General features: G+C 41.4%; 1 protein-coding gene across 1 annotated transcript; it reads left to right on the top strand.

Moving 5' to 3' along the window:
- Window positions 1-26,077, top strand: scp2a (sterol carrier protein 2a). Its single transcript, XM_085378852.1, has 17 exons — window positions 1-48; window positions 1,648-1,903; window positions 2,916-2,970; window positions 3,098-3,169; window positions 3,401-3,532; window positions 3,847-3,911; window positions 6,292-6,418; window positions 6,554-6,617; window positions 6,704-6,790; window positions 6,911-7,061; window positions 7,155-7,302; window positions 7,656-7,763; window positions 10,506-10,659; window positions 10,822-10,918; window positions 15,772-15,901; window positions 22,152-22,231; window positions 25,291-26,077. Exons 2-17 carry the CDS (start codon window positions 1,781-1,783, stop codon window positions 25,384-25,386), a joined length of 1,689 nt encoding a protein of 562 aa, XP_085234978.1. The 5' UTR covers window positions 1-48; window positions 1,648-1,780; the 3' UTR covers window positions 25,387-26,077.
- Window positions 26,078-26,919: the final 842 nt, after the last annotated feature.

A 26,919-nucleotide genomic window follows, 5' to 3' on the forward strand; every position in this document is an offset into this window, starting at 1 on the left:
CTCGACACGGAGATGTGATCGGCGCTTTGGTTGACGATGAACATTAAGGTGTGCGGATTAAGGCAACAGGTTGTTGTACGCGTGTCTTGGATTGATCAACATGCTAAGAGGATGGTGTTTTTTTTTTGGTTGTTTTTTTTTTCAGTCCCTCAATAAAAATGAAGGATGAACATTTTGAATTGAGGTTTTTCTTTTCTTTTGCTCCTCAAACAGCAATACAAGACTGACGATGTGTAGTATGAGGTATGTCACATAATATGCTAAAGATGCTAATGGAGAATACACTTTGAAATGTCCTCCACACATTTTGTGTAATTAAGAGATAATTATGTATGACTCACTTCAGAGTTAAATAAAAAGACAAGTAACGTTAAACCTTGGGAATTAAATTAAGACGCAACTCTACTTGAAAAACATCCATCCCATCCATCCATTTTCTTCCGCTTATCCGGGGCCGGGTCGCGGGGGCAGCAGCCCAAGCAGAGAAGCCCAGACCTCCCTCTCCCCAGCCACCTCCTCCAGCTTGTCCGGGGGAACACCAAGGCGTTCCCAGGCCAGCCGAGAGATAGAATCTCTCCAGCGTGTCCTGGGTCTGCCCCGGGGCCTCCTCCCGGGAAAACATACAAATCCTTTTCTTGTGTTAAATTGGACTTTATAAACAATACAGATTGAGACAAGGACCCATTGTGGGTGAATTTATCAAAAGAAAGTATCAGTCACTGAAGAGGTCTTACTGTACCTGCAGAGTGCTGCAAACTTCCAACTAATTTCTCCTGTCAGGATTTATCTCACAGTAGACGCGTGGTTCAGTGTGAACAGTTGCTACTTAATATCTGCACATGCGTATACTTTTGAAATAATAAAAAGCTACCCTTAAAGTGGCTTATCTAGATATGTAAAAGTAAAACAAAACCTAACTATAAGGCTGCTTTGTGTCAAAAACTGATGTTTGTGTTTTTTTACGTCTAACATCTTTGCTTATGTCTGTAAATAGGTTGTAGTCAACAGGATTTCTAAAGGGGTTAAATATAAGATTTAAAAAAAGACCTTTTTGCAAGCATCGTTATGACTTTGCATTGATATAACCCTTTTGACCACTTAAAATAACTGTAGAATTGTGATATATTTGTTTCTGCACATCGCTCTTAAAAAAGACATATTTAATATCAATGACACATTTTATCGTGCATAAATAAAGGATATATAAAAATAAGTTTGTTGAAAAACTCCAGTTTCTACCTTGTGACAGGATGTAGCTCAAAATAACTTGTTATTAAACATGAGAGGGATTTTTGATGGACTATAGGCCAGAAAGTCATTTACAACGGTTTAAATATCGGAAATGACTTTTTGGCATAACGATATAGCAACATAGCATAACAATTTAGTCCGACAACGCCTTACAAAAAGTAATCAGATAACGCAAACGATAAAGGTCAAATGATCACAGGGGACACAGGCTTGTGAGTTCTTAAACTTCCAATATTTAACCATAAAAAAAAACCTCATGGTAGTTGTATATATATGCAGTGCTATCAATCTGGTAGACGTTATGTTTGAGGACGCATATTTATAGAAAAGTCGCTTTTGTTTAGATGTTTAAGAGCTTTATTCTAATTTATTACTAATGGTATTGTATTCCCACAGAGTGACACACCTACTTGTGCATAGACGATCTTTGCTGTACCCGCTGCTGTCAGGCCCGCTTCTCTCCGTGTTTATGTTCCTCACCGCGGGCTCTCATTGGTCACATCAGGAGCCACCACGCTGAAGATCGTTTATGTCCCAGTTACTACGCCGTGTTCACGGATTTTCACGTCACTTGTGTGAGTGGACTCAGAGAAGCACCATGGCACCTGGAAAGAAGAACAGAGTATTTGTCATAGGAGTTGGCATGACTAAGGTAATCTTACTTTATTTTTAGCAGTTTATCACCCTGCTGCTCTGTAAAACAGCGAGAAACGGCGCTGTGTAGCGGAGAGGCTAGCACGATTACCTAAACCAAGATTTCGGTTCTTTCAGTGCGGTCCATCTAAAACCTTAAGCTGGGACTTTTCTGCTCTCATTGGGACAGTTGGATCAAAATCCGAGGTGTTGGGGACTGTCGGGCTTATTTGTGCTCATGCTGTGTCCAAAGGTCTAAAAAAAACCCCTGTGTCATAGCTGTCAGTACACTTTGAAAGGCTAGCTAGCTAAGTTAGCCGAAGTAAAGTCAAATTGCTGTAGTTCATGTTTACAATTTAAAACCTACCCAGCTTTCGTGAGTGTGATGGCAGTAGGTCTGGTTTGTATTCATTACTCGCTGAGACTAAACGTGGAGTCCACAGTTCATGGTCAACAGCATTACAAACTGTGCCAAAGGTCTTCTCTCCGGCTGCTAAAGGTGGACACTTTAATTCCAAAAGCTGCTTCTACCTCCAAACCTGAACGAGCCTCATGCTTTCAGGTCCCTGAAAAGTTAAATATGTCCCTCACAGTGATATTGGTGGAGAAGGGTATATTTGTTTATGCACACAATTATTTGTGTGCACTGTTCTGCTCTCTGAACAGTGCACACAAATAATTTTCTATCATTTTAAACCTCTGTGCATTAATGACATTAATTACAATTATGCCACCGCAGCTTTTTTATCTGCTCTTTGTCCTTTAAGTCTGTTCACATCATGACACCTGCAGCAGGAGGCATGTATAAATCAAATATATAAATATACTAACAGGATGATGAGTATCATTCACCTGTCAGTGGTTTTAATATTCTTGCTGTCTGGTGCATGTTTAGGTTGCATCAGCAGAGTGACTGTAGACTTCTCCACACTTAATAAAATGTTTACAGAAAACTTTTTTGAAAATAAAATCTTGAATCATTCTTTAGTCGCACTGACCTGAGGTTTTTTTTATGTGTGTGTTTGCTGCAGTTTGACAAGCCTGGAGCACGGGAAGGTGACTATCCTGATATGGCCAAGGAAGCAGGTGCTGATCTTTACAGATTATTGGTCATCCACTCATTCATAGATATCAGATCTTGATATTTATTGTTTTTGTGCTGTTATAAAACATGTAATAAGTTTTATTGCTGTATCTCTACATCCTATTTTAGGTGAAAGGGCTCTAGCAGATGCAGGAATCCCATATTCTGCCATTGAACAAGCTTGCGTAGGATACGTCTATGGTAAAACCTCGAATAAATATTTATATTTTTAACAATATAGTATGTGCATTCACATTGTCTACTTTGCTGTATATGTGAAAATGGGAATTTTTTTATTTTTCCTGTTTTTATGCTCCAAATTGTTGTTTTTTTTGTTTTTGTTTTTTTTGTTAAGCCTCTTTCATGTACTTTTCAGCACAGTTAAAGTGAAATGAGTGAAGAGTAGCATCTCATCCTACCTCTCTATTCCAGGTGACTCCACATGTGGACAAAGGGCCATTTACCACAGCCTGGGTCTGACCGGCATCCCCATTATCAACGTCAACAACAACTGCTCCACAGGTTCCACTGCTCTCTTCATGGCACGCCAGCTGGTCCAGGGAGGTGAGTCAGCCAGGAGGTTTTAACAGTGGCAGGTAGTTTGCTCTATAACACCTGAAGGCTGTGGTGAAACTTGATAAACCGTGGCTTCTTTGGATTCTAGTTATTCAAAGTATTGAAATGTTACTGTGGCTCGATGGTGTATAACAAGCGAAAGATCCCCAGTTCAGTCTCCGGTGGAGAGACGAGGCCCTTTAGGGCTGCATCAGGAGAGGATCCAGCGTAAAAATCAAATCAGCCGACTCAAACCTGCATATTCTTTTCAGCGCAGTCTATAATCAGTAGTTTTATTCACTGCCTTTAATGTTTTCTTGCAGGTCTTTCTGATTGTGTGCTTGCTCTTGGGTTTGAGAAGATGGAGAGGGGCTCTCTGTCTGCAAAGGTATGCACATTCATCCAGGAATTGATCACGTTGTATGTTTTAACATTTTTTACCCCCTAGTCAGCCCTCACAGCTATTTTGCAATCTTTCATGTTTGACTTGGCTGAAATTTTACCAGATGGATGAGAGGGGGGAGAAAAATCAGCTGAGGTCACATAATACAGAGAAACTTCTTATTGAGAATGAAAGCTGTTAAAAGGAAAGCATTATCTGGGTTTTTGCATGTGTAAAGCTCGGTCACTGTCATTTATTGACTTGGCCTCTGGGGACTTTTTGTCCACAGTTTTGGGGGCTGCCAAGTTTTGTGTTTCAATCCTTAAAGTCCAATGGCTGATAAAAAGCATCGGGCAATAAAAGACTGCAATTCAGCAACTGCGATCCTTCTTTCTGCTCATACCGTTTTCCTTTGTACAATCACAGTGGAGAGTGGAGATTAGCATTTTCTACTGACTTCTAATAACTGTGGACAAGGACGTTACGTGGTTTACTTGTAGTTTGGTTAACTCATTACCAGATGTGGGGCTCTGCCCAACTTGGTGATTACAGTGGGGCAAAAAAGTATTTAGTCAGCCACCGATTGTGCAAGTTCCCCCACCTAAAATGATGACAGAGGTCAGTGATTTGCACCAGAGGTACACTTCAACTGTGAGAGACAGAATGTGGGGGAAAAAAAAAATCCATGAATCCACATGGTAGGATTTGTAAAGAATTTATTGGTAAATCAGGGTGGAAAATAAGTATTTGGTCAATAACAAAAATACAACTCAATACTTTGTAACATAACCTTTGTTGGCAATAACAGAGGTCAAACGTTTACTATAGGTCTTTACCAGGTTTGCACACACAGTAGCTGGTATTTTGGCCCATTCCTCCATGCAGATCTTCTCGAGAGCAGTGATGTTTTGGGGCTGTCGCCGAGCAACACGGACTTTCAACTCCCGCCACAGATTTTCTATGGGGTTGAGGTCTGGAGACTGGCTAGGCCACTCCAGGACTTTCAAATGCTTCTTACGGAGCCACTCCTTTGTTGCCCGGGCGGTGTGTTTTGGATCATTGTCATGTTGGAAGACCCAGCCTCGTTTCATCTTCAAAGTTCTCACTGATGGAAGGAGGTTTTGGCTCAAAATCTCACGATACATGGCCCCATTCATTCTGTCCTTAACACGGATCAGTCGTCCTGTCCCCTTGGCAGAAAAACAGCCCCATAGCATGATGTTTCCACCCCCATGCTTCACAGTAGGTATGGTGTTCTTGGGATGCAACTCAGTATTCTTCTTCCTCCAAACACGACGAGTTGAGTTTATACCAAAAAGTTCTACTTTGGTTTCATCTGACCACATGACATTCTCCCAATCCTCTGCTGTATCATCCATGTGCTCTCTGGCAAACTTCAGACGGGCCTGGACATGCACTGGCTTCAGCAGCGGAACACGTCTGGCACTGCGGGATTTGATTCCCTGCCGTTGTAGTGTGTTACTGATGGTGACCTTTGTTACTTTGGTCCCAGCTCTCTGCAGGTCATTCACCAGGTCCCCCCGTGTGGTTCTGGGATCTTTGCTCACCGTTCTCATGATCATTTTGACCCCACGGGATGAGATCTTGCGTGGAGCCCCAGATCGAGGGAGATTATCAGTGGTCTTGTATGTCTTCCATTTTCTGATGATTGCTCCCACAGTTGATTTTTTCACACCAAGCTGCTTGCCTATTGTAGATTCACTCTTCCCAGTCTGGTGCAGGTCTACAATACTTTTCCTGGTGTCCTTCGAAAGCTCTTTGGTCTTGGCCATGGCGGAGTTTGGAGTCTGACTGTTTGAGGCTGTGGACAGGTGTCTTTTATACAGATGATGAGTTCAAACAGGTGCCATTCATACAGGTAACGAGTGGGGGACAGAAAAGCTTCTTACAGAAGACGTTACAGGTCTGTGAGAGCCAGAGATTTTCCTTGTTTGAGGTGACCAAATACTTATTTTCCACCCTGATTTACGAATAAATTCTTTACAAATCCTACCATGTGAATTCATGGATTTCTTTTTCACATTCTGTCTCTCACAGTTGAAGTGTACCTCTGGTGCAAATTACTGACCTCTGTCATCATTTTAAGTGGGGGAACTTGCACAATCGGTGGCTGACTAAATACTGTAACTTTTGGAGTCAATTCAGACCCGGATCTAAAGATTTTGCAAAGGATTGTTTACCATTGCACGATGGGTAAAGATTTACATTTCACTTCCTGTCTTTACAAATCCATATCAGGTCAAACTGGGAGAGACAGACTAAAAATTTCAAGAAAATGTCAAATAATTATATCCTTCTGGAACTAGAGAGCCCATATGTGGAAGGAAAATTTAGTCTGTTATTGCATTTTTTTTCTTTTCTAAAGTACATGGATAGGACAAATCCCATGGACAAGCACATGGAGGTGATGATCAACCGCTATGGGATGGCAGCAGCGCCAGCAGCACCACAGATGTTTGGAAATGCCGGCAGGGAGCACATGGAGAAATATGGTAAACATATCATCCAAACAAAGCAATTCCTACAGACTACAGTAGGAATGTTATTGTAAAATCTTCATTGTTGTCATCATTTTACATTATTGCATTTTCTCTACGGTGTTTGCAGTATTTTTGATTCTCCTTTAGGCACAAAGCCAGAACACTTTGCCAAGATTGCCTGGAAAAACCACAAACATTCCACCAATAACCCGTAAGACACAGCTGACCGCATTCAGCGTTCATATTGGTCTTTTTTTGTTCAAACGAGGGTGTAAATATTTGTGTTTGTACACGCAGGTACTCCCAGTTCCAGGATGAGTACAGTCTGGAGCAGGTGATGAAATCCAGGAAGGTGTTTGACTTTCTTACGCTCCTGCAGTGCTGGTAAGAAACTTACACAAGTGTTGATCGAAGTACAGATTCTTATCATCGGTTACTGATAATCATTTCACTTTCTGACAACTATGCCTCTTTTTTTCTTGTCTTGTCTTCTTTTCCTCTCAGCCCTACATCAGATGGTGCTGGAGCAGCAGTTTTGGCCAGCGAGCCCTTTGTCAGGAAATACCACCTGCAGAACCAGGCGGTGGAGATTGTGGCCCAGGAGATGGTGACCGACCTGACGTCCACATTTGAAGAGAACAGCTGCATTAAAATGGCAAGAAATCTGAAATTGAAAGTTATTGACACGCACACTGGTGACAACAAACAAATAATTGGGTTGATGGTGACAAACACTTTTCCTTTCCAGGTGGGGTATGACATGTCCCAGCTGGCGGCTAAGAAGTGTTTCGAGGCCGCTGGTCTGAAGCCAAATGACGTTGATGTGGTCGAGCTGCACGACTGCTTCTCAGCCAATGAGCTCATCACGTATGAGGCCTTGGGGTTGTGTCCAGAGGGTAAGACTGCATCTCATCAAACCTTGATGTATTCTCCATAGCCATTGAGCCTCTATCACAGTTTATGTCAGTGTTTCCCCTGAATTGTCCCTGGTGATATGTTAAGGTATTTTGCGTTGACTGAGCAGCAGGTGGCAGTGTTGTTTAATGACCATACTGGCAGCAAAGGAACTTAAATGATTTTGATACAATTCCCAAAGTTTTTATATCTAAATTTAATGTCGGCTAATTCAGCTTTACTGAACCGCCCAGATGATCTTGTAGTGCAGTATCAGTGAGGTCATGTTACCTCACATGGCTGTACGCCTACAGATAAATTACTTTTTAAGAAGTTAAATGTACCGTTTCTACAGGTAAAGCTGGAGAACTGATTGACAGAGGGGACAACACATATGGAGGCAAGTTTGTGATCAATCCCAGCGGTGGCCTCATCTCTAAAGGACATCCTCTTGGTGCCACAGGTAAGAAGAGACTCTGACTCTTGATGCAAATCATTTGTAAGTGATGAAATAAAAAAAAAAAGCTACTTTGACCATTTAATTGTTGTTATATAACTTGTTTGGTGTCCTGAAAATGTGTTTAACATGTTCCATAAAGCAGGTTTAGAAGACAAAGCAAGTTCAACAGGATACCTTTTCTTTATCCAGCTTCACTTACTTAAAATCATGATCCACGAAGATGGTTATAAACTCAGTAGATCAGTTTAGCTATGAGGACGTTCACATAAAAATGGGCATGTCACAAACATGGGCAGGTAAGCTTGCAGCAAAGTGCCATGTTTTACAAAACAAGGAGCAAACCATTTTATTAGAAATGTGTAAAGATTAACAAGTCAGATGATGTAGCCAAAGTGGATGTGTGAGTGTCTGAATGTAGCTTTTTTTTTTTTTTTTTTTGACTGATCAGTACAACCAGTAAAGTTATGTATATGCATTCTCTGTAACACCATTTAGCAAACCGAAGACAAAAAGATGACTGTGCTAAGTTAGTAGACTTACCCACTTAAATGAATCGTAAAGGCATGGGCAATCGTGTTTTATAGTTCATTAATTTGTGTTTTCTTATTGTGTGTAAGGCAGTTTTAGTCTCAATGCTTCAACTCGGTTAAACTAGGAGTAAATAACAAAACAACAAACCTTTAAATGAGCAAATGCTTAAATGTTCTCTGTTTTATGATTATCTTACTTATAAAACAAAGACCTGCTGTAAGATTACTTGCAGACAAAAGTAAAAATAAACAGTCCTTTAAGAATCTAAGGGGCGTTTTGACATCTGTGGTGTTTAGTCAGTTTAAATCGAACTCGGGTTTGTTTTCCCACTTTTTCGTGTTTTGTTTGTACAGGTTTAACACAGTAATTGCACTCGGGTACAGACCAAAACAACCACACCGAGACCTTTTGGAGGAGGTGGTCTCGGTACGGTTTATGGTGTGAACAAGATCCCACCCCGATCTAAAGCAGCTACGACAAGTTTGAACTAAAAACGTCTCGTAGCCACGTGCGTTTCGTATTCACAAATCAGGCTCAACAAACAAGTGTTTTCTCTGGATGCACTTTGAAAACTTTGACAAGCGATTTCCACCGTGCCCACCAGGTGGCATGTGTCTTGCATTAATGGCCACCTACACTGACACTGGGTAAAAGTGATCATAAGCCTGCATGTGCGAGAGCAGCCGGCTGTGACTTTGGCACGCTTCCCCTGTAATCTCTCTGCGTTTTAAATCGTCGGGGGACAAGACTGAGCAAACAGTGCAGCTGGCTCGCCCAGCGTCTGTAATGGACTCAAACATGGAAAAATGCACTCGCTAAGGACAGATAACCAGGCCAAACAGTGCGAACGTCATTAATCACTTCACCCGTATTTACCAAATATCTTGGAATTATCATCTTAATTGTTTTGCTTGTATTTTTTTCCATTACTTCGCCCTGCCCATATCATCAGCACTCCCTGTGTCTCCTGGGTCACACTCCCAGCGTGCGAGTGCCCTACTCAGCTAAGCTTTGTCTGATCCATGGTGTTGCTCTAAATCTTGCTTGTAAGTCTCTGACCTCTTCCCCCAGTAACACTGTGAGCAGAGATGCTAACAGCCAATTGCCTGAAGCAACCTACACCTCAGGAGGATGTGATATATTTTATTTATTTATTTAGTTTTTAATGTGTAGACATCTCATCCAGTGACCTTGAGATGTCACTGTTTCATAGGTCGAAGTATTTGGTGAATGACTACACCCTTTTATCCTTTATTAAATCAAATGGCTTTTGATGAAAATTTGGTACTATGAAAGAGCTTTTGGGAGGGAATTTACTGCAGATGAGTTCATATTTGAGGGGGCGTGACGACAAACAGTCTTGAACGTGAAGGTTTTTTACATTGGATGAAAATTATGGATCTGACAAGATGCCCTCAGGCTCTTCACTGATAAAGTGCCAATTTGAACCATGTGGCAATTTTTCCAAATGGCACTCAAGCAAAGTCACACTCTCACAGAAGTCCACATGAAAAAGAATTAGGCGAGTGCCGCAGAATGTGAGAGATGCACCATGGTCTTTTAGCCTCAAGTTCCTTAGCTCATTGGGATAATGGAGAAATGCGAAAGCTCGTTAAGCAGATGGGATGAAATGCTTAGCTGTAGCATTGGTTGGTGCTGGAGCTGCCACTGGTGAGATTAGGGAGCAAGTTCACAGATTAGGAGTCATTTTGTCACCCCTCTCAGTAAGAATTGTAAAATAAATATTGACTGCAGCTTTTCCCTTCCTGTTACTGCAACCTGTAGATATTTTGAAAATCCAGCGAAACAGCTTCTTTGTCCTGAACCCGTTAAGTTTTGTATGGTACGTTGTTACGGTTACTTTTGGGATTCGTTTTCTGTGGGTGTGCGGGTTTCTTAATAACTTCCCAGCTATGATACTTTACATTAATGATGATTTTACTGTGTGTAAATACTTTTGAATACTTAAGTGTATCCTTATGTTCATTATTAAGTTGCACAAAGGCATAAAAAAATTTGCAAGCCCACAAAAATGAAAATTCATTTTAGAATAATTAAAACAGATCATCTTAAAAAGAAATCATAATAATAACCTTCACTTTCATGTCACATGGGTAAATAATAATTTTTCTTAAATTAAAAGTCCGTGTGATCTAGGAGGTAAACTTGGTTAACCACGTTTACTAAGTTTACCATGTGCTCGCCTTTTCACAGGTCTGGCCCAGTGTGCAGAGCTATGCTGGCAGCTCCGAGGGATGGCCGGGCAAAGGCAGGTCTCTGGGGCAAAAGTGGCCTTGCAGCACAACATTGGCTTGGGAGGAGCAGTGGTTGTCGCACTTTACAAGATGGGTTTTCCAGAGGAGGCGAGGTGAGCAGGAAGTTGCCAATGATTTGTTATTAGTTCACTTGGATACCTCTCATACAGCAAGGAGCATTTTCACTTCTTATCTTAAAGAATAACTTGCCGAGGCAGGTTCTAAAGGAAATCTTTAACTCATACATCAGTTTAGTTTTTTTCTTCTTCCTTCAGGTCCCGCGTGGGTGCAGTTCTCACCAGCTCAGGCAGCGTTCTGGAAGGGTTTAAAGCTTATCCTGTCTTTAAAGAGATTGAAAAACATCTACAGCAGGTAGGTAGTGTCACAGCAGGCGGTTACCTATTAGTGACAGCATGTCACTGTGATATTTTCAATTAGCCACTCTGTGTCTGCTCTTATAGACTTGATGAGTGCGCATCCAGTTAAATCCATTCATGTATTAGATTTTCTTCTTTCTTCTTTGTCGTTATTGATAGTTGCGTGACATGTAAACATGACCACAAACCTCTAATAGAAACGTGTTTCATACGTTGGTCTCTTTTTTCTTTTCTTATAAATTAAATCGCAGTTTGTCGATATGAAACTCACACGCACGACCTCATAGTTGCAAAAAGGTTTATTTATACAGTGTTGCGGCAATGTAAACTGAATTTGTAGAGCAAATTTAAAGCAGTATGACACATGTGATACATGCTGTGCTTTGGATATGCTGCGATTAATGCGTTTAAAAAGATACAAAATCTTAAACACTGACGGTGTGTTTGTGTGAAGCGTGTGTGATGATGTTGGTTTGAAAGAATTTGTACTCGGTGTTCAAGGCTTTTAATCGTGCAATGACATAACAGAAGAAATTAGGCGGTATCAGTAATTGTGTGCATTAGCAAAGCTATTACCTGCTTGAGTTACAATGCAGAGAAAGGTGCCTGAACGCCTACCCAACTGTGATTTTCTATATATGTGCATCGCAGTAAGGACTTTTTCCACTGCACAAGAAACTATTTTTGCTTGTTTCATGTTGATGTGTTTACTAAAAACATGCTCATGGAGTTGGCTGACACTTTGGGTCTTGGTTCAGAGGAGAGCCACTCCACAGTAATGATGTATGGCAGCAGTATCTTCTTAAATGTGGAGGATATTCACTGCAAAAAAAAAAATAATCAAGGAACACTTTGAAAACACACCAGATCTCAACGGGGAAGGAAATCATGCTGGATATCTATACTGATATGGACTGGGTAATAAAGGGATGCCACATGGAACTGAAAATGATCAACCTACAGAGGGTTGAATTCAAAGACACCCTGACAATCAAAGGTGGGAAGAAAATGCAGCATGCTAGTCTATTTTAACTGAAATTTCATTACAGCATCTCAAAAAAAAAAAAAAAAGCACAGGACAATTTTGTCTCTGGCAGTGTTCATCCTGTTCCTCCAAGCACAAAGGAGCAGATACTGGTCCAGCTCTCCTAGAGTAACTGCCTGTCCCCTTGAATCACTTCCATGATCTTGAGACTGTGCTGGGAGACTCAGCAAACCTTCTGCCAATGTCAGTGGTTTACCTCATTGTTGCCCCTCTGGTGCAACAGTTGTTAATTCATTAATAGTATTTATTTAGTATTTATTTATTTATTGTCATTGTCAAGAACAATGAAATTGCGTTTGGGGCTTCCATACAACCCAAAAAAAAGAAGAAAATAATAAATACCCCTTAAAACCCAAGTGTACATATTTAACCCAGTGTGACTCCAATGCAATAAGACAATCCTTAGCAATAATGTTCGTAGAAATTCAGACAAAGACCTGAGAAACATGACAAAATACAACAATGCAACCCATTCAATATTATTGTACTGTGAGATATGATATCAGATATGATAGTTATCTATTTAAGAAAGAGGGGGGGGGCAGGAGGGGGAAGAGAATAAAGATATGATGCACCAATGCAGACCAGTTCATTGCTATTAAGAAGTTGGATATGGTTATTGTCCGTGAGAGGGGGGCAGAGAGTTCAGGAGCCTCACAGCCTGTGGATACAGGCTGTTGGCCAGTCTGGATGTTCTGGCCTGTATAGACCTGTACCTTCTCCCTGAGGGCAGCAGATGGAAAAGGTGGCGCGCAGGGTGATGTTGGTCCCGCAGGATACTGTGCACCCTCCTCAGACAGCGAGTGGGAAAGATATTACTGATCTCTGGCAGACTTGTTCCAATAATTCTGCCAGCTTCTTTCACCACCCGCTGGAGTGCTTGCTGATCGGCCTTGGTGCAGCTGGGGAACCACACTAGAAATCCATACGTCAGAACGCTGCTGATGGCACAGTTGTAGAAGTTCAACATCAGAGATCTGGGAATGTGTGCGCTCCGCAGTCTCCTCAGGTAGTAGAGGCGCTGTTGGGCCTTCCGTACAACTGAGGTGATATGGTTGCCCCAGGACAGGTCCTCGGTCACAGTTACCCCCAAGAATTTAAAACTGCTCACCCTCTCCACCGCCTCACTGCCAATGAAGAGAGGCAGATGGTTGTTATGGCCCCTCTTCCGGAAATCTACAATGATCTCCTTGGTCTTTTTGGTGTTTAAGACCAAGTTATTGTCGTGGCACCATGACTCTAGTTGTTGCACCTCTGTCCTATAGTTTGTCTCATCATTGTTGGATATAAGTCCGAGCACTGTAGTGTCATCTGCAAACTTAACAATGAGATTGGACGCGCAGGAGGAAATACAGTCATGGGTGAAGAGAGTGTATAGCAGAGGGCTCAGAACACACCCCTGAGGGGCACCGGTGTTGACCACAAGGGTGGAAGAGGTGTTCTTACCCACTCTGACACTCTGTCTACGGTTAGTGAGGAAGTCCACAATCCAGTTGCACAGAGAGGAGTTAAGTCCCAGTTGGTGGCGTTTGGGACGGAGTTTGTATGGCCGGATGGTATTAAAAGCCGAGCTGTAGTCTACAAAGAGGAGCCGTGCATAGGTGTTCCTGTGTTCCAAGTGCTTCAGTAATGTGTGCAGCACTGTGGCGATCGCATCCTCGGTTGACCGGTTCTCCCTGTATGCAAACTGGTGCGAGTCCAGGGATGGTGGAAAAGCAGCTCTGATGTGTTTAATGACCAGTCTCTCCAGGCATTTGGCGGGAATGGGGGTGAGTGCCACAGGTCTGAAATCGTTCAGACATGTGACATTTGACTGTTTTGGGATGGGAACGATGGTTGCTGCTTTGAAACAGGATGGTACCAGTGAACAGGACAACGAGGTGTTATATATAGAGGTGAAGACGTCCGCCAGGTCCGCAGCACAGTCTTTTAGCACCCGGCCCAGCACTCCATCCGGCCCGGCCGCCTTCCTGGTGTTAATGCTCCGGAACACACGCCTCAGCTCATGAGTGCTCAGGACCGGAGCAGGGTCGGTTGAGGGGAGAGGGGACAGGACAGGGTCGGTGTTCTCCCTGTCAAAACGGGAATAAAAGAGATTTAGATCCTCAGCCAGAGTAGAACTGTCGGCTGAGGGTGATGGTGTTCTTCTTTTGTAGTCCGTGATAGCCCTGATGCCCTCCCAGACCTGCCTTGGGTTTGTGTTGTTCTCAAACCTGGCCTCGATACGCCTCCTGTGCTGCTGCTTGGCAGTCTTGATGCCTCTTCTCAGGTTGGCCCTGGCAGCACTGTATGCCTCCTGGTCCCCGGATTTGAAAGCGTTGTTCCTTGTTCGAATAAGTTGTTGAACTCCGTGTGTCATCCAGGGTGGATTATTAGGGAACACACGGAATCGTTTCCAAGTTGTTACATTGTCCACACAGAAACAGATGTAGTCCAAGACAGTGGAGGTGTAACTGTCCAATGCGACACGATTGTCAGTGTCCTGCACCTTGAATACATCCCAGTCTGTGCAGTGGAAACAGTCCTGAAGCATCGGAATAGCGTCCTGCGGCCATGTTCTCACGGTTTTGGTTGTAATCCCAGTGCTCTTGATCTTTTGTGTGTATATTGGGTGTAGCAGAAGGGAGAGATGGTCTGACAGACCCAGGTGGGGATAAGCCTGGGCTCTGTACGCATTCGCCATGTTGGTGTACACCTGGTCCAACGTTCTATCTCCTCTGGTAGCACACTTCACATTACGGTGGAAATTGTGAAGTACAGATTTCAGGTCCGCGTGGTTAAAATCCCCAGCTGCAATAAAGACACTGTCCGGGTGTGCTACCAGGCTGTTATTGATGCTGCTGCTCAATTGTGCTAACGCTAGCTTAGCATTAGCATCTGGTGGAATGTAAACAGCGCAGATGTAAACAAAGTAGCTAAAACTGTGCTACTTAACTGACCTCATCAATATCCCCCAAGTTTAACTGATGTGATTAAAAAGTGCTCCGTTCAGTTTCTCTGAGCGTTGTATATTCTTAAAGATGAGCATTCTGCTCAGTCCTGCCTGTGACCCCTCGCTCCCTCAGATGTTACATTTTTAAAAAAGAAGTGCTCATGAGTGGAATATGAGAACCAGTTACTCTCGGGGAACTTTGGTTTCACCCACGTCTACAAGCATTGGGTTCAAGGAACAGACTTCTGAATGATGTTCTCACTTCTTCCCAGAATACTTTAGGTTGTTTTTGAGAAAGCTGACGGTTCAGTGTTAACTAAGCTAACACGCATGCCATAATGCAACATGGATTTCAAGAGCATCAGATCTGTGCTGGAGAGATCATTTTTATTGTGGTGAAATCCATGTAGTATAGAAAGTTAATGAGCTGGAACAAAACTTCTCAGCTAGCTGCTCCATAAATTTCTGTTGTATTAGCTGCCAGGACTCATATGGTTAAGAAGGCAGACATTCTCTGTAAACTGTAGGGTATTCTTTGTCACACTTTTACACGTTAAATCATCTGAATCTGTCTGAATCTGTCAGGATTCAGATGATTTACAGGCGACAGAAACTGCTTAATAATTATAGCTGCACAGCCATTTCAATCAGATGTGGTGGTGTATTATTCTGGTCACCATCAGGACCATGGAGTTTGAGAGGTTTTCTCAGGCGAAACCACGAAACATGATCTAAACTATTCATGTCAAGCTGTGTGTATAACAAATAGATGGCTGTAGAATTTAATTTGCACTGTGTGGGCTGTTGCTGCCTGTCTACACTTACTGTATGCAATCATTCATTAAAAGGAACTCAAACCCTGTTGTTGCAGGAGGGAGCGCAACTTGTTAAGAAGATTGGCGGAGTGTTTGCATTTAAAGTGAAGGACGGCCCAGGTGGGAAAGAGGCGACCTGGATTGTTGACGTGAAAAATGGTAACGGTTCTGTCACAAACGACCCAGGTATGTGAGGCTGTTGTTAAAGTCCTGTAACACTCTTGATACTTTGCTTGCAGCTGATTAATTATCATTATTTTGTAAGTCTTTACACCCTTAGGATAAGGTCTGCTAGGATATTCATAATTATTCCCGTCTTCAGTACTTTACATTTGGGAGGTATGGCTCTGTTCTTGGACCTCCCTGTCCTTCTTGTGTACATGTAAAGTTTAAGAACAGCAGCAGCAGCATGGAGAGGGGCTTGGGTGTAGTTGGGGTGCAAAGCGGCTTGCAGATAAAAATCACCCGAACTGCTGCGATTGTGGCTGAGCTTGATTTTGTTTCACACCTCTGTCAGGAAAGCCCTCATTGTCTGAAGACTTCAGAGAGCGTTTCAAAAGGCTTTATTATTCCCTGAGGAGCCTGCAAACACCTCGGAGCGTCAGCTTTTTAACTCTTGTATTGTGGGAGTGAAAGTGTTCTGCTCTTTTTCTCCGAAGCTCAAAAAGAAATGTGTTCAGTCCCCTACAATAAATAGAGGTTTCAAAAAAAAACTAATAATCTTCAGTAGATATCGTTGTGGAAGATTGCAGAGTGCTGGAGGTAAAATGGAAAGGCTGTGATTTAGTGGTATTTTTTGTTTTAAAGTTTAGGCTGAATTCGCTTGATACTTCTGCAGTATGGAACGCCAGGACTGCCATAATGAATTAATTAAATACACCATTAAATAATTAATTAAATGTGGCAATAATTAATTAAAATTGGAATTAATTAATTAAATAAATAGTTATGACACATGTAATTAATTAATTGTTGACACATTAAATTAATTATTTATGTATTTCACATTTTAATTAATTATTGACACATTTAATTAATTAATTATTGACACATTTAATTAATTATTTAATGATATATTTATTTATTTCATTTTGGCAGTCTTGGCGCCTGGCTCTCATCATGAAATAATTTTATCTGTCAGCCTCACCCATCAAACTCAGGGGGCGGGGTTAACGCTGATCGAGTCAAAACCATTGCTTTGGCCTGGTGGCCATTGTTTCTAGCACACAACAACCGGCATGTGGAAGCTAACAGAACTGAGCTTTGAAAAACCCTGTTTGTGTGTTACCAAATACCGTTTTAATATTTTTTTAGCCGAGAATGTAGTGGTTTAATCTTCATGTGTCTGGTCGGTTTGTCAAGATACAGCCTCTTTGCAAAAGTGCTTCGATGATTTCGGAGATGTCTGCCCAGTCTCACGGCAAAGCGTGGGATAGACCCGCTCGCCTCGCAAGCAATCCCACCGACAAAGCGCAGCTGTAGTAACCCCCGCTGACTTCTTTTACTGAGGTTATATTTATCGGTGTTTTATTTCCTGATGTTCTTATGTGTCCTACGTGTTTCAGTCGCCAATTCTGAATTATAACTAACATTAAAAACATGTTTAAGGAGGAGAGAGAGCAAATAAATCTGTTTAACATCTGATCTTTGGGTTTTTGTTCAGTAATCAGCGTGACCTGTGTATAAACACATAAAAGAGATAACGTTGGTGTTTCCGTCATGTAGTAACTGCTGGCTTTAACTGTACAAAGGTTGTTCGACACTATGAAACACATACAGACTTCATGATGTTCGGCTAATATTTTTATTGTGAATATTAATCATGCTGACCTCGCTCTGTACACCACGCAGCGAGGTCAGCATATCCACGATATCCTCAGCTCCATGAGTTAACACAAAGTTTCCCAGCTGACTATCTAACTGCCAACTATTCCAGAGACGTGAAAATATACAGCATAAAGAAAAGTGTAAGAGACTCAGCAGCAGATTAGAATAACAGTTACAGATTTAATAAATCACCAAATGAATCCAAGAAACGAGCAAACCTGTTCCGACAATTTGAGTTTGTATTCCCTCAGCTGCAGACTCGCTGCTGTTTAAATGTTTGAAAAGCAAGATTAGATATAAAAAACGTCAAACATAGACTCAGTCTGCCTTCACATTTGATATGAGGCCAGCACGTATAGTGGCCTCAGCAGGCTATTACTGAAATACACGTGCTATATCATAAACTATGATATAAACAGGGAGGTCCTATTAACATGTTTAGTTTTAAAGGACACCTTCCTGCCTTTAGTCTCATTCATGAGCAGTATTAGTTTTCTTCTAACATCCAGAAGTCTGCACAATGTGTTTCATAGTTTGTAGCAAGCCTTTGACAGGTAAACATAACATGACCGAAAAAGCAAAAAAAAAGCAAAAAAAAAGAGAGAGAGTGTTGACATAAGAAGAGAAAATTCTCTCAATTATGGAGACAGACAAATGGTTCATTTATGTTTGATGTGTGTTTATTCCTCCCTAAATATCGTCGGTGAAGTTCGCCATGCATGTCAGATTTTCCTGCGCATTTTTATACCTCTGCCAACAGAGAGAGAAAAAAAATCACATTCTAACAGACAGCTGGTGCTTAGAATACAGTTGAATAACTATTAAAAAACAGATGATATTTAGATGATAGTTCAGTCTAACACATGTGCCAGTGAACCATTAAACGTCTGTGAAACTATGCAGTTATGAAACGTAACTTTAACCTCAGCCAAACCGATTTGCTCAGTTGTAAATAAAACAGCGAAGTAAACGTGACCCGACAGACAGAACCTGAGTGAATGAAGTCCAGCGTTTAACCACTGAGAGCTAAAACTCAGCTGAGGTTTCAAAGCTGTGTGCCGGTGATTGGACATCAGCCGCTGATAAAGCTGTTCGCCTATAAAGTGCTCTGTAAGGAAACGAGCTCCAGCAGCTCTGCGCTCGGGGAAAACACTATATTTACTTATCTTGTGCAGAAAAATGCGCTGACATTGCGTTATATCGAGCACCGGCTGCCCAGTTAAACTGTGACTATCACCAGGTAACTAGGCGTGTTTCTTGAATTAGCAGCAGGTGTTAAACAGCTGACAGATGAGGAGGAGGATGCATGCAGGTAAACTGAGGGTCTGTTGAGCTGATCGCTGGTTTCGTGAGAAAAATGTCAGCTCGTTCTTTATGTTACAGAAGCACAGAGACACAAGACCAGGCGGAAAGAGACGATCGTTCGGTGAAAATGAGAATCTGCGAATGCAACATGTGGAACACGGAGAGTGGAATATGTAAACAAACCGGTTAATGTACCCCCCTCGGTGCACTCTGCATGCTAACTGTTAGCAGAGCTAGTGAAATCTCTGAAAACATCTGAGCACTTTTGCAAACATGTTCTATGTTGACAACCTGACCAGACATACGTCGCGACATTCGCGGCTAAAACACTGTTAAAAGTGTAGCTGGTGACAGAAAAACGGGGTATTTTAAAACTACACCACCACCATTGCTGCTTGTGATTTGATCTGCATTCTGGGATAACTGGCTGCCCCAAGTCTACACAAGCAATCGATTTTCTAGGATCGACCTGTTTTGACTTACTTTGCACGGCAACCAATCAAATGTTAGAGAAGCTGCATGGGCAGCGTTAACCCCGCCCCCTGAGTTTGATGGGTGAGGCTGACAGATAAAATTATTTCATGACGAGAGCCAGGCGCCAGGACTGCCAAAATGAAATAAATAAATATATCATTAAATAATTAATTAAATGTGTCAATAATTAATTAAATGTGTCAATAATTAATTAAAATGTGAAATACATAAATAATTAATTAAATGTGTCAATAATTAATTAATTACATGTGTCATAACTATTTATTTAATTAATTAATTGCAATTTTAATTAATTATTGCCACATTTAATTAATTATTTAATGGTGTATTTAATTAATTCATTATGGCAGTCCTGGCGTTCCATACTGCAGTTGTGAAGAACTAACGCAAATTAAGTAGCTGAAGCGGTGAAAATGTTTCAGCTACTTCATTATCCGCCTTAAAATTTAGATTTAAATGCAGATGCTACAGGGGACTTCAAAACATGAACCAAATGGAAACAAACAAGCTTAATTCCAATAATGACCTGATGTGTGTAAAAGAGGTACTGCTAGAAGAGCTGCATTCTGACTTTTTTATTTTACAAGCTGATTTCTGCACAGACACACACACGTAGCATCCGTACTCATAGGCACATCCTGGTAAATGGGCATCTCATCATTTGATGGTCTCCCCTGTAATGCGTGCTACTTCCAAGCCCTTATTTCTGAATCACCACTCTGTCCATACGACTGAATGTTTCAAAAATAGAAAGAAATGTTCAGGGAAATCTAAGATGTACAAGCTGTTCCACTCAAAGGTTTTCAATATGCGTTTTTTCCCCCCTCCGTTATGGTCCAACATTACTGCACGAATTTAAAAGTTAGGTTAGGAGCAAAATTTGAAAACCGCTGCAATCATAACAACAGTTAAAGAAGTTCTCTTGCACATAAAAAGCTGAACCGATGAGTGGGAACAACAGGCTTGTTAAACCCAGTACACTTGAATGTTTTCTTGCTGGTTTGCAGGACCAGTATTTGAACTTCTGCAAGCACACTGCTGTGCTGTTTTTAGTGAAAGTTGAACTAGATTTTAGGATACTGCAGCTCTCAGATAGCTCTAATAACATCTTTAATGAAGCTGACACAGGAGATTTTGAGGCAGTGTGTTCAGTCTTAATTTGAAGACTGAACAGGGTTTAATTTGCATTATCATCTCCCCTTATTGGACTGATTTAAACATGGTGCCCATCTAAATTTCAGTTTTTATATTTCGTCTGTCCACCATCTTTATTTGCTCAAGCATGATGGAAACAGAATGTATTGTGTGTTAACAGTACAAAGTAGTATATTAAGTTATGCAATATAGAAAGAGTGAGTCATAATGCTTTCTGAGCTGTGATACAAATTGCACTGAATGGATGCCTCGGTCAGCCAAGTCATTAAAGCTTCCTGCCTAATATTGTGTCTCTGGAGGTGTCCTGTGGTAACAGACTCAAAGAATCTGCTTTGAGTCAAAAGCTTCTGTGAGCTGTGAAGTGAAGCCTCTGTGGATTGGGTTTGTTTGTCCAGCTCATCTTACAGGCGCTCTATTGCAGGAAAGTCAAACTCATTTTACATGGCGGACCACATACAGCCCACTTTGACCTTGAGTGAGCCGGACCAGTGGAACTGCCCTTGTCAGTGTAAAGAAGTTTACCTGCATATTTTATTCCCCGAGATACACTAGTAATAGAAAAGGAAGTGCAGCCTCAGCAGTACACCTCAGTTTTCCTGCATAAGAAATAGGTTTGGCTCTACTAAATGAAAGAAATCTGCTGCCACGACTCTTTGGGCTTAAATAGAAAGAAACAAATGTGTAAAACTGCAAAGGAAGTTCTGGTGGCTCACTGCCCAGACTGTCCTGTCATTAGAAAACAAAGTTTTTGTTAAATCACTAGAAAGTGAAAAATAAAAAGCAGAAATAGAAATTGTTAATAGTTTTCTGTTACTGTGGTGCAGTATGAATAACCATGGATGGAAAAGCTGGAAAACTTATGAAAATACTGTTAAAGTTAAAAATTCATGCTTTCATATCTGTCCTAGCTGTCCAGTCTTTGCCCGCACAATTTTGGCCCTCAGAGCCTCATGTTTGGCACCTGTGCTCTATTGAGTTAAGACGCCTTGAAACACAACTTCACCTCAAGCCATTGCTAAACAGTATTGTGTGTGGAGCCAGTGTGGAAGGGTGCATTATCCTGCTGAAAGATGCCACTGCCATCAGGGAATAGAAGTGGGAATAAAGGGGTAAATGTGGTCAGATGAATATGCATTAAAGGCATGAGCAAAGATTTCCCAGGAGAACATTGCTCAGAGCATTATGCTGCCATCTCTTTCTTAGTAAATGGAAATATGACTCATCGGACCTCTTCCATGCTCGATGGTTGAGCTCTGACTCTCACATGGCCAGTGTAGTCACTTCTGGCCTTGGATTTATGGCTGTGCAGCCAACTGCGGCTGTGACTTTCTGCTTATATTCTTGTTGTTCAAAGGCAGTAAGGGAGCAGTCACATCTTATTCTTTACATCAGCCCTCGACTGGCGACGCAGTAATGAGATAATTATTCACTCCTCCTGCCTGTTTTATTGTTGTGGCTGATCAGTGCAGTGTTATGGAAATGCCAAGTGTGCTTTCTGTACTATATTGCGGAGACAAACATTCCTCCGTGCTGCTTCCTTCAGTGTAGAGTATGTCGTTAGTTGTTTTTGTGTGTGCAGATTTTTAGTTTTGGCTCACCTGAAATGCTGTTGGCCAGATAAATAATAAATGCATCTTTTAATGTCTTGTTTTAGGTAAAAAGGCAGACTGCACATTATCCTTGAATGACGAGGATCTGCTGGATCTGATGACAGGAAAGCTGAACCCACAAACGGTGTGTGTGTGCATAATAATGACTATAAATAAAGTTTATTTGTCTAAGTAAGGGAAAGGATATCTTATATTTTTACATTGACTGTAAAAGTGAATTCATGCTGTGGGGCTCCTAACATTTTTACAGTAAAGCATTTATTTATTTATATTACATTAGGGTTAGTTCATTTATTGTGAACTGGAATTAAACAGTATTTATTTATTTATTCATTTATACAGCACTTTACAAAGACAGGAATTGTCTTGGATATGAAATAATCTACGCTGTAAAAATATGAAAGAATTTAATGGGCACAAAAATGTTGTATAACAAAACTGCATAATTAAATTATTCAAACCAACTTTCTAAGAGAAGTACAAGAATCAAAAGACAAAATGTAGACCCCACAAAAGCATGAAAAGTTTCTGAAATGCATAAGTAAACAAACTTTTAAGAGTCCACAGAATTGGTAAACCTGGTGGGAGCAGGCGACCCTCCCTCTGATGATCTCTTCTAGATTTTTAGATTGCTTGACCTGCATGAGCGAGAAGAGCAGTGAAATTGCTCAGCTGCATATGAGGGAGCCTCATTGTAATGCAGTACTCTGTAGATAGGACCGAGGACTTCATACAGGATCCTAAATGCTGCAAGGCGACAGGGAAGGGACATTAGTAATGGAGTGACATGAGGCATGTATGGCTGGCCAACAGGAAGGACAATCAGCAGCATTTTGAACTGCCTGCAGGCAATCCAGGCAGATTTGCTGAGTGATGAAAACTGAGAATTAGAAAAGTTGAAAGAGGAGGTCTAGCCTCCCCAGCTCCTCTTCAGAAACTGTAGATCTCAGTTTCCTAAGTGCTGTGAAGATGCTTTTACATCTGCAGTTTGGTTCACGTGGTCTGAGGCCGGTACTATTAAGGAGGATTTCGTCTTATCCAGGTAACTTCATGGGTTTCCTGAAGGTGGTTCACTTCTTACTGAGGCACATCACCATGGTAACAGCTGTGGAGCACATTAGACTCCAGATTAGAGATTAACAGGCAATGTTCCCTCTAACTTTTCATGTGTCTGAGCGAACACACAAACTCCCTGAGCGATCCCTTGGACCACTGTGAGCAACAGCAGACGTGTGCACTGTGGTCACGCCAGCATGGAATCCACCCAAGTTACATGGTTTATTAAAATAATCAAATTACAGCATTTACATTTATGTTCGACTACTTTTAATTAACTGCTTTAGCCCACTTACAATGAAAATGTAAAAACGTTTCTTCCCGCAGTAAATATAAACAATGACAGTATTCAGGAAGAAAACCAAACATTGCAGATATTTTTATCATAACTCCGGTTTTACGTGGCCGATCAACACAATTTAAAAACTGGTATAAAGTCCACACTTTTTCCGTCAATTGTTCCGTCTGTCCTGCTCACATCTCCAATGGTTGTACACGTTGTCATTAACGTGGCTTCACTCCACATCAGCCACGCCGCTTTGCTAGCTACAACACCGGTGTCGGCACATAAGGACGCTGTCATAGCCTGTCGACGACGTTGATTAGCTGCGTATGTGAATCGCATTATTGGCTGGACTATGAGATAAGGTGGCATCCTTCTAATCCCATACGGAGCAGCCAGTCACTGACTAACACTGCAAAACAGAATTGTTAAAGTATTGATTTTAATTTCAATTCAAGTTAGATTTTTTTTTTTTTTTTTTTTTTTGTGCGCAACGCAGATTTTCTGTGCGCAGAGACCGTGCCAGCAGTGCGCAGCTTACAGGGAACATTGTTAACAGGTATAAAATCACCACCTGGATTTCATAACTTCTATCCTGGAAGATGATATTGGCTCAAGAGTTGGGAATTCGCCTTGTAATCGGAAGGTTGCCGGTTCGAGCCCCGGCTTGGATAGTCTTGGTCGTTGTGTCCTTGGGCAAGACACTTCACCTGTTGCCTACTGGTGGTGGTCAGAGGGCCCGGTGGCGCCAGTGTTCGGCAGCCTCGCCTCTGTCAGTGCGCCCCAGGGTGGCTGTGGCTACAATGATTCGGTTTGGCTTGCCATCACCAGTGTGTGAATGTGTAAAGCGGTTTGGGGTCCTTAGGGACTAGAAAAGCGCTATACAAATATAGGCCAGGCCATATTACATTATAAACTCAGACTGTGTATAGATATGTTGTTTTGGAGGGTTTTTTTTCTTCTGCCTTTTTTTTTTTTAACCCCCCTGATAATCGCCAGTAGGTTGCCGTCCTATTTTTACTGTAGTGTGACAGCAGAGTTTGACAGCTTTTACGTCAGCCCCCAATGGAAGCGAACCAAAACAGGAACATGCACCCTGCGCGTTTGTTTAGTTGACCCAAACAGATTTGGCAGGAAGGCGCTTTGAATTCCCTCAGTTGGTGTCTACCCGACAGACTACCATCATCCACCAGCAGACAAAATCTGCTCCGTTCTGCTGCAGGTTTTTGGGGCAGCTAACCCATCTGTTGTGTCATAGAGAGAATTTGTTTTCTGTAAGAGTTGTCTGCGCCTGTAGTAGGTCAAATACCACTGTCTGATTGCTGTTTGTTTACAGTATTGAATTTTTTTTTTTCCTTTTTTTTTTTTTTTCCAGGGGAATTCCTAAAATGGTTTTAAAGTCTCACTACCAGGCTTGCATAGAGTGCTGGCCCCACATTTAATATTGATAGAGTGAATGTCAGTTGCAAAGTGTAATGCTTTTGTTCCAGTGCAGCCATATCCACCCATCAATTAGACATCAGTGCCTTTGTATATATTGAACTACTCCCTACAGCGCACAGGCCAATGAGCATTGAGACACACGTAAAAACAGGCATGGGGTCCACAAAGATCATGATAATGCTGAATATTAAAAATAGTAGTAACTCTTCTATATAGCCAGAAACCTTAGATTTAAGGTTTTAAATGCATTGGTATTTTTTTTTTTTTTTTAGTGATGATGATAATGATTTCAATTTGAAATTTTGTTAGACTGAAACAAAATGTCATTAAAAACCTACCACTACTTTTTAAGTGATATTAGAAAATTAAAATTTCCTCATGCTTAACTGCTTTACCATCAGGCGTTCTTCAAGGGAAAGCTCAAGGTCGCTGGGAACATGGGCATGGCTATGAAGCTGCAGAACCTGCAGATTGCACCAGGGAAGGCCAAGCTGTGAGAGCCTTGGCTGTCTTCTTCATGTTAAACGCAAATTTGTAGGAAAAACTGTTTAATTGAACTAACTGACCGATGATTTGTCAAATACCTTGACATGCTTGGTGTTGAAAGTCTATTAAGTTTCATTTCCAGCTGCAGCTTTGATATCAGAGCACACTGCATGGTTCAGTGATTATGTCGGTTCTTTAAGCCTAACGTGATGTGTGAACTACTCACAGCCAGTTCAAATTATGGAAATACTCACACGCTGCTCCTTTAATTTCTTTACTAATGTATTCACAATCTCAATGTGCTCTAGTCTGTCTGTAAGAATTGCATTTGGGGGTTTTTGAGGAATAATTTTGCACAAAATGTACATCTGTAAATGAAATCCAGGTTGTTTTTTTAAATGAAACGAATAAAAACTCTAACAATTTTTGGAGTTGTTGTATAATTGTCCATATTTCTATTTCATGATGTATGAAACGTGTAGAAGAATCTAAGATGAATGAATCATGCAACAAAAATAACATTTTGTTATATAAGAAAGGAATGATTAGAACTGGTGTTGATACTTTCTACTCTGTCACTGAATGTTTAGTAAAGGGGGTGTAAGACAAATCTGCTTGAAATACCTTCTCTGTGTGTGCAGTTGTATCTAAGGTTTAAAAGGTAAACTGGTATATGCACTAGAAAAATATAAGGAAATAAAGGATTCTTAAGCTTAAATCATACTGAGCATATCCACTCATTCTGCGTCATCCACACACTCATGCGTTTACCATCTTTCCACAAAAACCGAACAAAGGGAATCTGCTTCTATATTTCTGACCTCGTTGTCTCAGCCTTTGTCCTACTTCCCCCTTTTAGCCCCCCCCCCCCTCCACATTTGTCCATTTATTTCCAAGTTGATCCCGACCTTTCCTCATTGGCCTCCCTCACCTCCACCCACCACAGCGTCCCTTCTGCCAGATCCAGGCTGTTCGTAATTGCTCATATCCAGCCTCCAGCCAACTTACTTTAGCCCCCCGCCCCACCCAACACTGCCTCTCTGCCAGGTGGCTGACTCGCCAAATCGTTCAGCTGCTGCACAAGCTGCGTAGCCCCTCCTGTCCTGTCTCACTGACCGATAGCAGTGGGTCTTTAGGTGGAGAGTGAAAGCAGGATGATGTTAGCTGAAGAAGTTAAGGCTTTTTTCCTTCAGTAAGGAAATAATTGATCCATTTTACTTGTTTTCCGTGGTATCCTAAGCCTTCTGGTCTCCAGTTCATTACTTCTTTTTATACAGGTTATAATTCTTGATCAGTTAATGCACTATTTTTTTCTTAAAATTAAAGCTTAAAAAAAAAAAAGTTAAATGCATTATTATGGAAGATTGTATCCAGATTTGATTACTACTTAAGTATTTATGGAGCCACGTGTGATAAAGCTCTGTTAAATATACTTATGCATCCTGATCACTGCCCTTTCAGTCCATCTCTCCTGATCGTTTGTTTGGCATTTGCACACAATTCGTGTAATTTGCTCTGCAAGGTTGCCTTGGTGATGCTGCTTT

The sequence above is a fragment of the Diplotaxodon limnothrissa genome, linkage group LG18, assembly GCF_057381915.1.
Source record: "Diplotaxodon limnothrissa isolate DT_005_m linkage group LG18, D_limnothrissa_male_GT1.1, whole genome shotgun sequence".
In the NCBI taxonomy this organism is placed as follows: Eukaryota; Metazoa; Chordata; class Actinopteri; order Cichliformes; family Cichlidae; genus Diplotaxodon; species Diplotaxodon limnothrissa.